Source organism: Paroedura picta, chromosome 10 (genome assembly GCF_049243985.1).
Source record: "Paroedura picta isolate Pp20150507F chromosome 10, Ppicta_v3.0, whole genome shotgun sequence".
NCBI classification, from domain to species: Eukaryota; Metazoa; Chordata; class Lepidosauria; order Squamata; family Gekkonidae; genus Paroedura; species Paroedura picta.
The window spans coordinates 28,324,099-28,340,859 of NC_135378.1; the positions used below are offsets into that span (position 1 = coordinate 28,324,099).

Here is a 16,761-nt window from a genome sequence, read left to right on the forward strand (position 1 = left end):
ATTTTTAAAAAATATAGTTCAGATGTATTTAGACAGCTTGGGCAAGACTCCTAAATATTAATATCTAAGTTTTCAATCCACAATCAAAGCTGGGGAGAGTCAAAAGAGTTCTGTCACATCTCCCTATAAAGCACAATGTTCACATTCCTGTGACAGATGAAAAATAGTTTGGTGAGCTGCTCCACAGTCTCATTTGGAACATGGACAGCCCTGACGGCATTTAACAGGAATTGCCCCAAGACCAAAAACAGGCCAACCCACAGCGGAGACAGGATCCTCCATGTATGGTAGAGATCACATCGAAAGAAATGGACAAAAATAACATAAAAATGACCTGAAGAAGGCAGGAAAAGGCCGCAAGAATCATGGGATGTTGAAAAAGGATGAGAGTCAAAAGAGAAAGAGAAGGAGATGAAAAAGAACATGAAGATGAAGAAGAAAGAGGTGGAAGAGGAGGAGAAGAAGAGTTGGTTATTGTGCTGTTTTTCTTTACCAGGAGGAGAAAGAACAAGCAGCAGCAGCAGCAGCAGGAGTAGCAAAAGTAGAAGCAGAAGGAGGAGGAGAAGGAGGAGGGAGGAGAAGAAGCAGCAGAAGGAGAAGGGAGAGGGAGAAGAAGAAGAAGAGCTGTTTATTACTCCACTATTCTCTACCAAGATGAGGAGAAGGAGGATGTGGAGGAGAAGGAGCAGCAGAAGGAGTAGTAGTAGCAGAAGTAGGAGCAGAAGTAGAAGAAGGAGGAGGAAGAGAAGGAGGAGGAGGAGAAGGGAGGGGAAGAGGAAGAGCTGGTTATTATGCCACTTTTTTCTCCACCAGGAATCTATTATTATTATTATTATTATTGTAATTTTATTTATATCCCGCCTCCCCCTGAAGGCTCGAGGCGGCTCACATAAGAACCCCTCCCTTAAAATCCAAAACAGTCACATAAAATTACAATAACCAATTAAACAATAACAACAATAACAGCAATAGATGGCAATAGTAATCATCGAGTCTCCGCCACCTCAGCTACAGGGAGGTGGAGGGAACTAGTGCTCACTCTCTACCGCCAGATTTCAGGGGGGGGGGGACCTGATCCTCCTGACCGCCCAGCCTCACCGTAGGCCTGGCAGAAGAGCTCCGTTTTACAGGCCCTGCGGAATGCTGGTAATCTGAAGGTGGCTTTCAGTCATCTCCCCTTTCCTCTCCCCACAACAGACCCCCTGTGAGGTAGGTGAGGCTGAGAGAGCCCTGATATCACTGCTGGGTCAGAACTGCTCTATAAGTGCTGTGAAGGAAGGTGAGGGTGTGTTTTTTGAGTAATTCTCTAGTTGCTAGGGGCTGGTGTATCCTGGACAGAGAGATTTGGTGGGTGGGCAGGATCTGCAGATTGTTTCCCTGGCCTGCTGTCCCTCCTGGATTGCCAGCTTGTCATTCTCTCGAACGTGCAGAGAACCACAGCAGCAGAATGAAGCTTCAAAGGTCCCTCCTGGCCAGCAGCAGCGGGTGGGGTTGCCAGCTCCAGGTTGGGAAACGCCTAGAGATCTGGGGGTGGAGCCTAAGGACGGCAGCGACTTCTGTGGAGTCCGCCCCTACAGCAGGGATTCTCTCTGGGGGACATCTGCCCCATGGGTGGCCCTGGCACATTTGAAGGGAGCCACAGACTGGGACATGCGAGAGGAGGAGCCCAGAGGGTCTATGGGGGACCTGGCAAATGAACCGAACAAATACCCTTGTTGTCATAGATTACATCATTCATTGCTAGGAAGTTCAGTCTTTGTGCGAAGGAAGAAAAGGCCATCATGGAATCCATTCCTTTGTGTGTGCTTGACTTCATGGGTTCAAGAACAAAGCCAAACACACATGCTTCTGTTGGCCAGATGTTCTACACTAAGATTTCATGAGGCTTTCAAAAAGGTTTCCCCGCACGTCAGAAGGCTCAGGCTTTCCTGTTGTCTGATAAAAAAAGATGGTCCCTCTTCTCTGCTCATGTTGTGTTTGTCAGTCCGTCAGTCAAATGTGCTGCGTGCAGCCACGGGCCCTTGCAAACATACAAGCCAGCCGTTCTCTCAGGCACTATGTGGTGTCGTATCCTGGTTGGAGAGTGGGCCCTGGAGCCTGAGAATGGCTCCTGAGAAGCTCCTCAGGAGGTGGGGACTGGCTGCTCTAAAGCATCCCTTTTCTCCAGGGAAACTCATCTCAGGGGATCCCGAGGTCCCACGGGGAAGCTGCAGACCCTACTGCCCTGGTGCTTCATTTCACTTGCCATTTTTTTAACGGGGTGTGTGTGTGAGTGTGTGTGTGTGTGTGGGATCAATTCCTCACCAGTCAACCACTGCTACTCTTTATTGTGAATGGATATTGTAGGCAGGAATCCCCATCCATCACGGAAAAGGAATTGCCCCCAGTAGGGCAGAGTCTGCACTTACTTTGTTTATTCCATTGTCAATCCTGTTGAATTCAGATCGCTTTGAACTCGAGTCTTCCTCCCCCCCCCCCATTGAAACAGGAAAGTCTTCTGCACGTGGTTAGGGTAGTTCAGAAGGGGGGGGGAGCCAAGCCTCTTTCTTTCTTTTCTTGAAGGGGGAGGGGGAGGAGCTAAGCAGGGAGCCTCTTTATTTTCTTGGGGGGGGGGTGGAGAGGTTACACCTTAGAGTAACCTCCTGGCAGAGCCTCTGCATACCTTCTGAGGGTGGGCTGTGGGGGGCCCAGAAAGGGACCCCTCCTGGCCCTCTGGGACCCAGAGCATCCAGAAATAGCCTCTGCCCTGGAAATCTCTACTCGTGAGTCAGTCATGTGAGGCTTGCCATTTGCAATCTGGGGAACCCTCGAAGGCAATTGCTGGAGAGGAGCTTTGATTCTGCGGGTTCTCCAGGTCCCTCCTGGAGCCTGGCATCCCTGAACAGCGGCAGGGAGCCTAGCCTTCAGCCGGGACCTGGAGATCCCACTTCTGGGGGTTCTCGAAGCCTGAAGAATACTTCAGGCAGTTCTGAATGGCAGAAAACCTAAGAGAAGCTGACATTAAGGCAGTCATTGAGTAATCTGCAGTAAATTCTTTCTCAGTCTGTGCTTCCTGTTTGTAATACACGACTGCCTTTGATTGACTTTGATATTGGACTGAACTGTAAAAGGTGAAGACTCAAAGTCTGTCATTTCTTCAACCAAATTGGACTATCAATTAAATATTTTCAGTGAAAGAAGAAATAGTGACAAGTTTATGACTTATTTGATGTTCACTGTTATTAGCAGTAGCTGCCCCTCAGCATTTCTCTTTGTTTCCCATTGGGAGCCGGGCATCCCTGCGCCTCCGTGGGGTCCCAAGCCAGAGAGTCCCCACTCCCAAGTAGCCTTTTGCTCCAGGGGGACTGATCCCTGTAGCCTGGAAGTGACTTGGAATTCCAGCCAAAGCCCAGGACACAGCCTTCGGCCAGCTCTCTTGGACACAGGGCCACAGACTTCCCCCCTCCCAAGCAAGGCCTTTCATCTCCACGAGGGAGGCTCAAGATAAGTTCTCATTGCAGAGTTCCCCCTCCAAAGCAGCCATTTTCCTCTGGGGAGCTGATCTCTATAGTCTACAGCTGACCTCCAAGTCACGGAGAAGGGCCTCAAGAGTCGAGGGGTGGGCAAAAGCTTTTGCCATGTAGCCAGCCCCCAGGAAGGCCACAGTGCGGGTGGGCACCTAGCGTCCGCTGTTTCCCTGGGGGCAACGGGCATTGCCCCTCTAACAGTAAAAGAAATGGAGAAGGCTGAATTAGATCTGTGGGTTTCTTACAATGGGGCTGTTGAAGAAGGCCAGTTGCCTCCTTGGGAAGGATCCCGGAGGGTGGGTGCTTACCTGGGCCTCATTGCACAATTCGCCATCTGGAGAGAGAGGGAGAGAGAGAGAGAGAGAGAGAGAAAAGGCATACAGTTTATGTGCAATTAAAATCTCTACCCTGGGGCCACGGAGCTTTGTCAATATTATAAGTGGCCACTGATTTAGCTATGAAACAGGACTGCCCTTAGGACCCAGCAGCTAACCCAGAAGCAAGTCACAGAGAGCGAGGGGAAGTTCGGGTTCTCAGAATGTACCAGATGCCCGGGTAAGCCGTAGCTTGGTGTTGAAAAATTCACAGAAATTTGATACAATGCATAAAAGACATCAAAATCTCTGTATTTTTCCTGCTCTTCTTTGCTTTGTTTGCTAAATAGAAACGCAGAAGGAAAGCAGGAAAGAAAGAGAGTAAAATGTGGCGTTGACTAAAGAAAACGTTCAATTTGTACATTTCCCCCCAAGTGGTAGCAGAAAACTTTCTTGTTTCTGAGACAGAGTCGGCAGGCATGGCCTGGCCATTGGCAGGAGTCTGGGGGCACAGGCATGGGGGGGGGGGGGGTATGCCATCTGTGAGGGGGTACAAGGGGAAATTGATTGGCCACATGGTAATGAGCCTTGAAGAGACTCCCCTGAGAAGCAAACCACGAAAAGGAATGTATATGAGAGAGTGTATTCTGACCAAAATCTTAACAAAAAAGCTTCAAATTAATTCAGATTCATTCATCCTTCCAAAATAATATTTTGAATCGCAATCAATTAGAGCTATTTTCAGGTAAAAACTAAGATCTGAACAAATACCAGAGAGCTATGTCTGCATGCAATTCAACAACAATAAAAAGGGATCTGACCACGCCTGTAGTCTGAAATCAATTCCTGGAAAATTTGGTAATGACATCATAACATTTTGGGAATTGCCTGAAACTCTAGTTTTCCTAGGAAGTGACATCACACTCTTGGTCCAATAGTGACGTTTTGTATCTCCCCCTCTGCCAAGAGGAGGCCGGGGGAGGGAAACACTGAGGATGGCGGATCCCCTGACCTTGGCAGGAAGATGCAAGACCTGCTCCCAGAGAAGCTTCACAGAATTCCATTAAAATCAATCAATATCCTTCTGACTCCAAAATACAATCTTCCCTGAACTCAGTCACAATCTTGTCTTTTCCTAGCTCAGTATGACGTATAGCAGTGGTCCCCAACCTTTTTATCTCCGGGGACCGGTCAACGCTTGACAATTTTACTGAGGCCTGGGGAGGGTAGTCTTTTGCTGAGGGACCTCACAGCCTGAGCCCCTGCTCCGCTTGCTTTCCCTCCGGTGCCCCTGACTTCCTGCCACCCGCTCACGGGTGCTGCCAGCTATGGTGGCCCCTGGGCAGCACCAAAGGTGAGCCGGTGGCAGAGTGGCAGGGCAGCCCCCGAGGCAGCAGCCGGGGAGGAAGACGAGGAGGAGCCGCGGCCTTGTACCGACTGATCTATGGGCCGGTATTGGCCTCCGGACCGGGGTTGGGGACAACTTACATATAGTATCTTTCTTCTCCTTTCAATTACCAAGACAAAAGAGACATCTGGGCCACAAGGGATAACTAAAGATACAGCCTGGGATAACTGTCACATTATTGACACTGGAGTAAACCTGTTGACCCCTCACCCAGATGGCGCAGAGTAACTTGATCTCATCCTAGGAAGGCTAGTGGTCTAATATCTACCTTGTCTCTACTTTATTGCTGTCCCTGTTGAACTGTAGTACAGAGATGGGGGAAAAAAAAGAAATTTGGACCCTTTCGAATTTGGGGTGAATTGATTCAGCATGGATCCAAAGCAACCTTCTCTGGCTTGGCTTTAGCCCAATCGATTCAGCTGAATCGAAAGCGATTTTGCACCATTAAAGTTAGTCGGAAATTATTTCTTCCTGTCTATTCTGTGGTCCGGGGGGGGGGGGGCGGCGCTGTTTGAGGTAGAGGCATGAAGCCTCTCCAGAAAGCATCCTCAAGTTTCCAACCGAGGGGACCAGGGAGCCCAGTTCCATGGCTACCGAAAGAGGGTGCCACGTCGGACCTCCGTTGTTTCCAGTGGAGAGGGCAAAAAGAGGACGGGGCCACGCTCTTTGGGTGACACAGAACTGGGCCCCGACCTCGTCAGCTATCTCATTCTCTCTCAGATTTACCGTTTTCCTCATGTGTGTATTTCTGGCCTCCTATGGAGCATTCCCGGAAAAGCATTTTATTCTCGGTGAGCGTCCCGGTCTTATCGGTAAATATGTATTCGATCTGGCCAAGGTCTTCAGTAATATTCAATGTTGGGCAATCGATCGTTGTATTTGCTTCCTTGTTGTTAAAGTCTTTGTCCGTCTTTATGAAAGATATTTGCACCAATTTCATAAATTCAATGGAAACATAAAGAGAAACTGGAATCCAGACCTATGAAAGCAAAAAAGAAAGAAAGAAAAGAATAATTTAGTACAGCTTTATCCACCAAGCCAGTTCCAGTTCAAATTTGCCTCAAAAAACATCTGGATCAGCTCTCTAATAATTAGATGACTTCAGATTCCCAAACAAGTGGCAGAGATGTGAAATTACCTGCAGTAAAACTACCAGCCTCCATAACAATGTGAATGATCTTAATAATGGGCTGCTAAATGTCTCTGAAGGGTTGCTGATTCTGCTGAGCCGATACCAGTGAACTATAACAAGGAAACAAAGGAAAAGTGTCAGCCCGAGACCCTGCACTCCAAGGCCTTGGCATTAGCCCAGCTCAGAAAGCTCAGAAAGCAGAAAAGTCGACCCTGTGAACACGGAGAGGGAAACCAATCCCTCTGATATATTTTTCAGTAATTGCACCTCATTATCAGTTTTCCAAAACAAAATGCTTTTTTATCCCGTTTATTCCTATGGCTTCACAGTTTCCAGAAATGTTCCTCCTCTGCTTAATGGTATGACACGTTGAAGAGGGAGAACATTTCTCATCTCAGACAAACAGGGATGAGCAGCCGAATTCTGACAGTGACTCCGCAGAGGGATCCGGGGCGAGAAAGGGCGCCGCCAACTGCTCTCCCACGAGACCTTTGAACCAGAAGGAGGCTGGGGCTGTGACTCAGGGGAAAGGCCCCTGCTTCACACAGAGTTCAATCCCCGGCCTCTCCAGTTAAGACAAGAAAGGTCCCAACAAGTGGCAGAAGGAAAGCATGTGAAGCTGGCATCTGACATACGCAACTTACCTACAGCTGATGTAGAACACAAGAGCAAGAGGAGTAAAATACACCACAGGATATGCCCATTCACCCTCTTCTCAAGTTTGCTCCGCTTGTGCCTGGGGCCTGTGTTGTTCAACATTGCTTTGGTTTCATGACCTTTGGACACACAAAAAACATGGGATTGGACATGCCATTGGCCAGGCTGGGGGGTGGGGAAGATCAATTCCCACAAATAAAATGGCCACTTGGGTAGAGGGACTCTATGGCATTGGGCACTGAGAGCCAAGTTTGTGTAGTGGAGATCCGGGTTTGATTCCTGACTCCTTCTCCACATGCAGTCAGCTGAGTGACCTGGGGCCAGTCACACTTCTCTCAGAGCTCTCTCAGTCCTGCCTACCTCACAGGGGGTCTGTTGTGGGTGGGAGGAAGGGTGGGCAATTTTAAGCCCCTTTGAAACTCCTTCAGGTAGTAAAAAAAGGGGCGCAAAAGCCCAGCTTCTTTTATCTCTTTGAAGTCCCCCTTCCCCAAATCCCGACCTCCTTAAACTCCACCCCTCTCCATGTGTTTCGTAGCCTCAAACTGGCAACCATATATTTGATCCTTCTTTGGAATCCACAGACATCAAAAATACTTGTGTGAAATTTAAGCAAAGTCAAGACTAATCATCCCTATTTTGTGATATTCATCCCCGGGGCTTACCAATGAGCAGAATGGCACCCTGAATTTGAAAGGGACAGGAGCAAAGGGAGAACATCCTAATGATGAAAATCCACAGTGCAGATGATTTCTGATAGCTATGGTACACAATGAGACTGGGGGTGGGTGGGGAGCAGGGCAAATATGGGAAAGTGCTGAATTCCAATTGGATTACACTGTTTGGAGAACGTACGTGAGGCACATGGTGGTTGTGTATTTGCTTCCTTGCACAGTTATGATGGAAAGGCCATATGAGAAGAGCCTGGAGAACCACAGTAACCTTATAGCTCAATCATCTCTGCCTGAAATACGATCAAGAAATAAAACAGAGGGCAGAAACCTGTGGAGGTGTGCAGCACCTGAGACACAAATCAACTGCCCGCCCCCTTAGACAAAGACACCCGAAATAGGGAGGGATCAAAATGTCCTTCAGACACTGAAGCCAGAGCTCCCTGCGGTCTGCAGGCACTTCCCTCTTAGCCAGGCTTTCTCGATTGGTCTTTTGTAACATCCTGGAGTTTCTTGAGGGCCCTTAAAGGGTTTCCTGAATGGGTGGGAGTTCATTAATTCTTAATATATATATTTTAAATTGTTTAAAAAATTACTTGTTAAAAACAAATATATGGTCTTTCCACCTGCCCTCCCTCCCCAAATGGCCAATGATGAGCCTGGAGGGGGTGGGAAGGGGAGGGGTCTGGGTGTGCCTGTCAACAGCTATGTTTCACAACCCTATTCTGCATGATCACACTGTTTCTGGGGTTTCTCGAAGGCTGAGGAATGTTTCAAGGGTTTCGCAAGGGTAAAGAAGTGGAGAAAGGCTGCTGTAGCCTTGCCCAGCACTGCCATTTTGCCAGTGCTCTGAATTTGACTGTTTCTACCCAGATGCCTCTCTGTTTGTGGGATTCACTGTCTGCAATGGCTGCAGTGGCACCACCACTGTTTCCTGGTCTGCAGCTCAGCAGTATCTGCCCCACAATGCTGACCTGTGTATACCACAACGCCCACCACAGCTTCTGTGTTCCTGACTGTGCATCCTCGGAGGAGTAAGTTTTCTTTATTTAGGCCGATGCGCTCTTCATTCTCGAGCTCCCTGGAATGACAGAACACACAAGCCAGCTATGATAGTTACCTGCCTGGGAAAGTCAGAATGGATCGATGCAATCAGCCAGCCAGTACCATTCCATAGCCTCTTCCCTCTGCTGCCCCTGGTGGCAACTAGTGCTCTCTGGCCTCCCCCCACTGGCACCCCCTCATCCCCTGCTGCCATTCCACAGAACGGGGGGAGGAAAAATCGGCATTGCGCTGACCTTGTCAAATCTAGCCTGACCCTGGAAGTGATGTCATCATGTCGGGGTTATGGTTTGCGATTCTTAGAGCCTCACCTTGTTATGATGATGTCAGTCAATTCTGGGCTTGTACCAGAAGTGATGTAACAGCATTGGCATGACATGTATTCACACGCCCCCAGACCTGTTCAGCTTCTCCTTACCAGAATTTGGCTGGATGGTAACCCTACTGGGAGCTGTAGGTCACAGCCTTGGGGGGGGGGGGGGTTAGGGTAAGGCTGGGGATTGCTGGCTGCTTGGCCCTGGTTTGAAATGAACGCTTTAAGGCAGGGCTGGCGAAACTGTTCCTCTCCAGTACTACAATTACCATGAGCCCCTGCCATGCAATAAGAGTCCTTGAAAGGGATACAGTGAACAATGTGGATTCCCCCCAATTACTTACAGAAAGCCACGGAAGCTGTTGAGGTCATTGTTAGGGGCCTCACATTCTATTTTGTTGGTGAATTTTTCTGGATCAATTTCAGAAGCCTGTATGGGCACACAAAGGAGGGTCTCAGGCATGAACTGGAGCAACGGAAAGGAAGAATGAATTCTCTTGCCAGTAGAGGCTGCTCTTTGCAAACTCTCTTTTACATCTGTCAAACTACTCAGCATGGTAACCTGATGGAAAAGCACAGGTAACTAACTCCAGGGCTGAGAAGCTACGAAGGTTCATGCCCTTCGCATCAGGACCCCTTTGAAAAGAGCATGGGGCATTTCTAGGAGGAAGAGACATGCAGACCAAAACAGCAATAGCATAACAGAAGAGCAGGGCTAATTTATCACTGAAGATTCTCAATGCAAACAAAAAGGACTTATTCATTTTCTTGTAATGTCAGCTAGGTTTGCTTTTTGTTCCACCCTAAAGAGAATTCCTTCTTCCAGGAGGCATGTAAAATTAAGGCCTACAGAAGCTCTCAAGGAATTAACAAATAAGATTACCTTAATTCAGTTGAAAAAACGAGCCCCCCCCTCCCTCCATTGCCCCCCCCCCCCGTTTTGTGGTTCATGTTTCCATTTTGGGAGAGTTCTGTTTACTAGGTGTGCATTTACTGGTTGTGCATTTTGTGTGCTCCGTACTGCTGCGATACGGCGATCTTGTCCCTGTATCTCTGTATCAGATGCAAGTTACTGGATGGGTTTCTTTGGATGCGGTATTTGTCTATGTGTGCAAGAGCAATAAAAGTAACTTTGCAAAGAAAGTGATTCTGCCAAGACAAAAGAGCAGGCCAAGTGAATGTGGACACAGCAAGCTGGTCGGGTTGAAGGAATGAAGCCACCTTCGATGGAAATATCCTTTTCCTTTCATCCAGGGCAGGCAGAAATGGGCCGGTGAAAACTTGTCATGGCATGAAAGTCAGTGATACCAGCAGGTAAGTCCCATTCCATTAAGCCTCTATTCAAGGCACAAGAAACGTTCCCTCAATGTTTGGGCAAAAGGTTCAGCAGAACTATACAAGGTGACAGCCCGATGTCGTGCTTAAGAGTGGAGGCCTGTCTAATCCAGAGAACCAGGTTTGATTCTCCACTCCTCCACATGCAGCCAGATGGGTGGCCATGGGCCAGTCACAGTTCTCTGAGAGCTCTCTCAGCCTTACCTACCTCACAAAGGAGAGGGCGGGTAGACAATGGAAAGCCCCTTGGAGACTCCTTTGGGTACAAAACACCAGCTCTTCTCCTTCTTCTGATTAGAAGAAGAAGAGCTGGTTCTTATATGCCGCTTTTCTCTACCCAAAGGAGACTCAAAGCAGCTTACAGTCGCCTTTCCTTTCCTCTCTGCACAACAGACCCCCTGTGAGGCGGGTGAGGCTGAGAGAGCCCTGATATCACTGCTTTATCAGTGCCATGGCGAACCCAAGGTTACGCAGCTGGCTGCATGTGGGGGAGCGCAGAATCGAACCTGGATCGCCAGGTTAGAAGTCCGCCTTCCTAGCCTCTACACCAAACTAATTCCTCTGATGGCTGATCCAGCAGGGTCAGTGCTGACTACTGTGATGGGCAGGAGCTCTCCAGTGTCCCAGGAAGAAGTCTTTCAGATCACCTATTCTCTCTTTTTAAACTGGTGATGCCAGGATTGAGCCTGGATCCAGATGTTCTCCCACTGAGCTCTGGCACCTCTGCACTTCAGGTGTGTTCATCTTGAAATGCTATACCCCACCTCTCATGATTAAACCCCATAAAACACAACAAAAAACCCAAAACAGCAGTGGACCTAAAATCGATCCAGCATTCCGGAAAGCTACAGGGGCTGCCCATAATCCAAACACCCAGGACCCACGGTTCTGACTGAACTGAATGGGGGTGGGGATGTTTCCGTTTTCACTAGCCAAATGAGAAAAAATAGGCCAGTCATAAAAAATAAAAATAAAAACACCCGCTGGACTGCTGCCTAGCAAAACATCCAACATTTTACTGAAGTTACCCTTTGTATCTGCTTTAGAAGAAGACTATTCCACCAGAGGGGTCTCCAGCTGTGGCCATGAGCACAGACTGCCACCCTGAGGTGTTATGAAGCATTAGAGATGGATGGGGGGAGGATATACCTGGTCTTCAAATCCTCTCACCACCTGTCTCTGTTTCAAAGTGGTCTGTCCATCAAGGCTGGATGTTTCCAGGTGGCAGATTCCGTCGGCATCCGTGGAATAGATCAACACCATGTCGGCAGGGATCTCTTCATTACATGACAATCGGATGATATCACCAACGGTTATGTTTTTCCAGAATTTGTCTATGTATGCTTTTTCCTTTCTGAAAAACAGGTGGGGGGTGGAGGCGCTTCCTTTCAAAACCAATACGTAAACAAAGGGAAAGGATGCTATTCTAAATAACTCTGACATGCCATAAAACCTATCAAACTCTCTGCCTCTGGAAGCTGGGGATGCCTTTGTGACTCGATCACACCAATTGCACACAGAGGGACAGAATGCTGACCGAGAATCTGCTCATCCTTAATGTTTGCATTGCATTTTTTGCTTTCAGAAAAGATTGAGCATGTTCCTTGCCAAGGAAACAGCAAAACTCTTTAAGTGCAAACCCAAGCTAGTTTTTCAATGCAGCCTTCCAGAATGTGTGATACAACATGCCTCCCATACAAATTAAGAAAGCATCCATAATATAGCTCATGCAGTTTATGTGTCAACTAGTAGTTAAGCCCGCTGTAATTGAAATACAGCGGGCACTAGGAGGGCTCTCCCCAGCCCCTCGCGGTCCAGCTTCCCGGCTTCGCGGCTGGGGAAGTAGCTGAACCCAGCTCCTACCCCGGCCGCGAAGCTGGCTGCCCCCCCCCCACCCAGGCTCTCCCCGGCCAGCTTGGCTGCGTCGTGGGCGGGGAAAGGGCTGGGCCGGCGCGTTTGTGCGTTTCGTGAAGCCCTGGGGATTCTCAACAGCCCTGGCAGGGTTCCCTAAATGTGTGGGAGTCAATCAATTTTGTACATATTTTTAAAATTTGTTAAAATAATTATTGGGTGTTATAATTCTGTATGGTCATGTCAACCCCCTCCAATGGCCAGTGATGGGCCTGGAAGAGGTGGGAAGGGTAGGGGCCCAAGGGGTGTGTACACAGTTATGCTTCCCAAATATATTCTGCATGATTTAGCCATTTCTGGGGTTTCTTGAAGCTTGAAGAAGGTTTCAGGGGCTTCTCAATGGCAAAAGAGTTGAGAAAGGCTTCTGGATAGGTGGTCCTTTGGGTTCCAGTGAGGGGAGAAGTGGCTGGACATTCTTTGGGATTACAGTTGATCTCCAGATGACAAATCAGTTCACCTGGAGAAAATGGCCACTTTGGGAGATGGACTCTGTGGCATTATACCCCACTGCAGTCTGTCCTCTCATCAAAGCTCCTCAGGCTACCAAATCCCCATTTGTTTCCCAACCGGGAGCCAGCAACCCTACACAACAATCCCGTTCCAGTCCTCAGTGACTTACCTACAGTAGGCTTTAGTCAATAAGTTGTTTATCTTTTTGTCTAATTTATATTTCCCATAATCTTCCACAGCATCTTTCACGGCAATAACAGTGAGTACCACCAGGAGAGGTAGCATGGTGATTTCCTTCTGAAAAGCCTCAACCACTGGAATCCAGTTTAGTATAACTATAAATAGGAAATATAAATTGGCCACTCTGAAAGAAAGCAAAAGAACAGACAATAAAGTTGGGATCCGCTGATGAACCGTGGATGAGGAACGTCTGCATACGTCACGTGTGAAAGAACAGCAGTTAACTTTAGGTTTTGACATTGATGGAGTGATACTCAAGGAAATGATTACAACTTTCAGATTGATTACCTATTGGGAAGGTGTCTATGAAATTATGGCGGAATGTGAAGAGAGGGAGGGCCTGTCTCTGCCCTTTGCTGTCCTCGAAAATTACTTAGCGATCATGCAGAATGTTGATATATTCATATGGTATCAAGCCACTTTTCTGTATCAAGGTCCCAGATAAAGAAATGCACTTTTTCTTCTGTAAAAATCATTGTATCAGCAGTTCTTTGGAGAGGGCTGCAGGAGGGGGGTCCTGGAAAGGATTCTCTAAGAGGGATATTATGGAATTGACTGGGCAGCCCTGTGAAGTAGGCATGATGTGGATGCGTAAAACCCTTTTATGTTGTGGGAAAGAACACCCACCCCATCAGGCTGTCCCCTGAGCAATCCACTAATTCCTTTCCTTTCCTTTCCTTTCCTTTCCTTTCCTTTCCTTTCCTTTCCTTTCCTTTCCTTTCCTTTCCTTTCCTTTCCTTTCCTTTCCTTTCCTTTCCTTTCTCCTTTCCTTTCCTTTCTTTCCTCCTTTCCTTTCCTTTCCTTTCCTTTCCTTTCCTTTCCTTTCCTTTCCTTTCCTTTCCTTTCCTTTCCTTTCCTTTCCCCTTTCCTTTCCTTTCTTTCCTCCTTTCCTTTCCTTTCCTTTCCTTTCCTTTCCTTTCCTTTCCTTTCCTTTCCTTTCCTTTCCTTTCCTTTCCTTTCCAGTTTTGACACCATGCTTTCATGCTGTTTCTTGATTCTCCACACCTCTCCCCTATAGCATCTGGAGTGTTTCTGACATTATAACATTACTGCGTATGCAATAACAAAAAAGGGGGTTTCATCGCTGCTGAAGTACGTAAGAACTCATTTGATGTGTTTCCTAAGTACTGAATAACATTGTTATGAAATGGTGTCTCCATTTTGACCATTGTCAGTCAGTTGGTGACTAAGGAGGAGAAGGGGACCTTTGAAATGATAACAACCCTTCCTTTATTTACATTATTATGAAGTTCTAACTTAACTGAAGACAGAAGGGACCTGGCCTTGGCAGAACCTATAGCTCTAGCTACAAAGCTGAGTCTATGAGGACAGCAAAGCTGAGGGGCTGACTGCCCCTGTTGTCTGGCTTAGAACGGGAGGAGTCAGACACTCCCACTTCCAGGACCTGTGATTATTCTATGGACTATGAGCAAGGTCTCCTCAGGCATGAAGCTGCCTTATCCTGAATGAGACCATTGGTCCATCAAGGCTAAGATGATCTATTCAGACTGGCAACCCCTCTCTAAGGTTTCGGGTGCAAGCCTTTCACATCACCTACTGCTTGGTCCTTTCTAGCTGGAGATGCCAGGGATTGAGCCAGGGACCTTGTGCATGCAAAGCAGAGGCTCTTCCACTGAGCTACAAACCATCCCCAAGAATAACCTCCTTGTGATTAAGGCCAGTGAGTCGGGAAAAAGCATAGACAGAGAGTCAAATTAAAAAAAAAAAAAACAGTAGCAGGGGAAGGGGAGAAATGAGAAGAGTTTGTGACTTCTTTTAGGTGAAGAGTCTTATTGGGGGTAAGACCAGGTGAATAGGATTTGCATAAAGAAATTCAGGCAGATGGTAAGAGAGCGAGAAAAAGGAAAAGGGTGCCCATAACCCCTTCCCCCTGCCAGAGGCCAAATCAACCTGCAGTTTGCTCCGTCCCTTCCTTACACCAGGTGTGTCAGGAGGAAGAGCCCCATCCTGAATGTGACCGTCCGCCCCCACAGTCTCCAGGAAGCTATAGCCACATTGGTAGGCTCAAAACTATGGACCAATTGTCACTTCATATTTTGTACTTGAGTCCTGCTTCCTAAATGTGAGGCATAAAGGGAGCGCTGATCCAGAAAACGACGCCGTGGGAACTATTTCACATGTCCTGCGTGGACTGTAAATTCACATCTGAGACCACGATCCTTAGAACAAACAAAAAACCCTCCGTCTCATTAGAATTTCACAGAACTGAACTTTACCTGTGAAACTGTTCAAACAGATTTCTCGGTATAAATGTAAAGAACGTATATTTGGTAGTTCGAATTTTGTTCTTCTTGTAGTGCTTTGATGCTTTTTCATATTCATCTTGAAAATGATCCAGGCATGGTATGACTATTCTGTCCTTGCTGGGTGTTTTGGCCTGCTGGGGCCTCCCTTCGCATCTTGGAGAAGCAAGTTCTCGTGTGAGCCTGGCACTCACTCTGTTGTTTCTGGTTAACAAGCGGCGCCAACGAGACCGGACCCACTGCAGTGGCCCTGCCATGCTTCAGAACTCTGAAATCCAAATACATGTTAAAAGCAACAGGGAATTGTCATTTTTGGTTCAGTGAAACACAAGGATTGAAAGCGAGTTTGCACCTAATAGCTAGCCACCATTCGGAAGGGTTTAGAAAACTCTGAACTTATTACTTATGCAGCTGAGCTCAGTTAGGGATCAATCTGTTTGGGTTTTGCTCTGCTTACATCCTAAATCCCATTTTTTCCTCGCTGTTGGATTTCCCAGGCAAGAGACGCATGGATGTGCTTTGCAATTGCCAGCCACCACGCCATGACTAGTATATCTTGGAGGTCTCCCATCCAAACACTAGTCAGAGTTTACTCTGCTGAGCTTCTGATTAGGTATGTGCAATGAAATAAAATAAAATGAAATGGGGTCTTTTGCGATTTGGCCTGAACAGTTTCAGCCCAAATCTGAAGCCCCTGAAGCCCCTTCCTTGGCCTGGATGCCTCTGAATCCACATTGATTTGGCACCAACCTCTGGCCCCAGGAAAGTCTATGGGGAATGTTCCCTTTCTGACTATTCTGTGATCTGGCTGGTGGCAGTGATGGAACCATTGGAGACTTCTGTTCTTTCCAATGGCAAGGGAAAAATGGGTTTTCTGTTCTCTCTTTTTCTCCTCACCATTGAAAACAATGAAGGTTGGATGGGGTACCCTCTTCAGGTGCCTGAAAAATTGGATTCTCTGTGGTCCAATCTTTTTTAAACTTCTTTTGTGGAGAGGCTACTGCAGCTACACTGCAGATACTTGGTGCATCTACCCCCAGGGGGCTGGACTGGATGAGCCTGGAGGTCCCTTCCAACTCTATGATTCTCTGATTCTGTGCTAGCAAAATGCACTACTCCCATCAGATTAGGATCAGGACTACCTTCTGATAACAGTAAGAGGATGTGCTTCTTTAAAAGTAGTGCTCTACTGTACATCATGATAGAGACAGAATAAGGAACACATAACGAAAACAGCCACATGATGTACATGATGTCTAAAAATACTTGGCACAAAGTTGTCATTGTTATGGGTTCATTACAGAAAGCCAAGTATTCTCTGACATTGGGGAAATAACAAGCTGTCACTCTTTCATGAGAATATTACAGTGTTTTAAACTAGGAATCGGCTCTACATTGGTGTGACACCAAAACCGAATTCCAAAACATTGTATTATACTACAAACCAGCTTTTAATGCAAATAATCCAGGAAACTGGATGAAATTATTGGACAACCTTCTT

General features: G+C 47.3%; 1 protein-coding gene across 1 annotated transcript in view; it reads right to left on the reverse strand.

The window, feature by feature from the left end:
• LOC143819821 (phospholipid-transporting ATPase VD-like) overlaps positions 1-15,517 on the reverse strand; it is a 38,253-nt gene extending 22,736 nt beyond the window's left edge. Inside the window, exons 1-9 of the mRNA XM_077301861.1 lie at positions 15,234-15,517; positions 12,926-13,120; positions 11,545-11,749; positions 9,405-9,490; positions 8,660-8,766; positions 7,005-7,136; positions 6,367-6,470; positions 5,955-6,207; positions 3,815-3,840 (exon numbers count right to left, since the gene is read on the reverse strand). Of these exons, the coding sequence (XP_077157976.1) occupies positions 3,815-3,840; positions 5,955-6,207; positions 6,367-6,470; positions 7,005-7,136; positions 8,660-8,766; positions 9,405-9,490; positions 11,545-11,749; positions 12,926-13,120; positions 15,234-15,517 (1,392 nt within the window). The remainder of the gene's footprint in view (positions 1-3,814; positions 3,841-5,954; positions 6,208-6,366; positions 6,471-7,004; positions 7,137-8,659; positions 8,767-9,404; positions 9,491-11,544; positions 11,750-12,925; positions 13,121-15,233) is intronic.
• Positions 15,518-16,761: the final 1,244 nt, after the last annotated feature.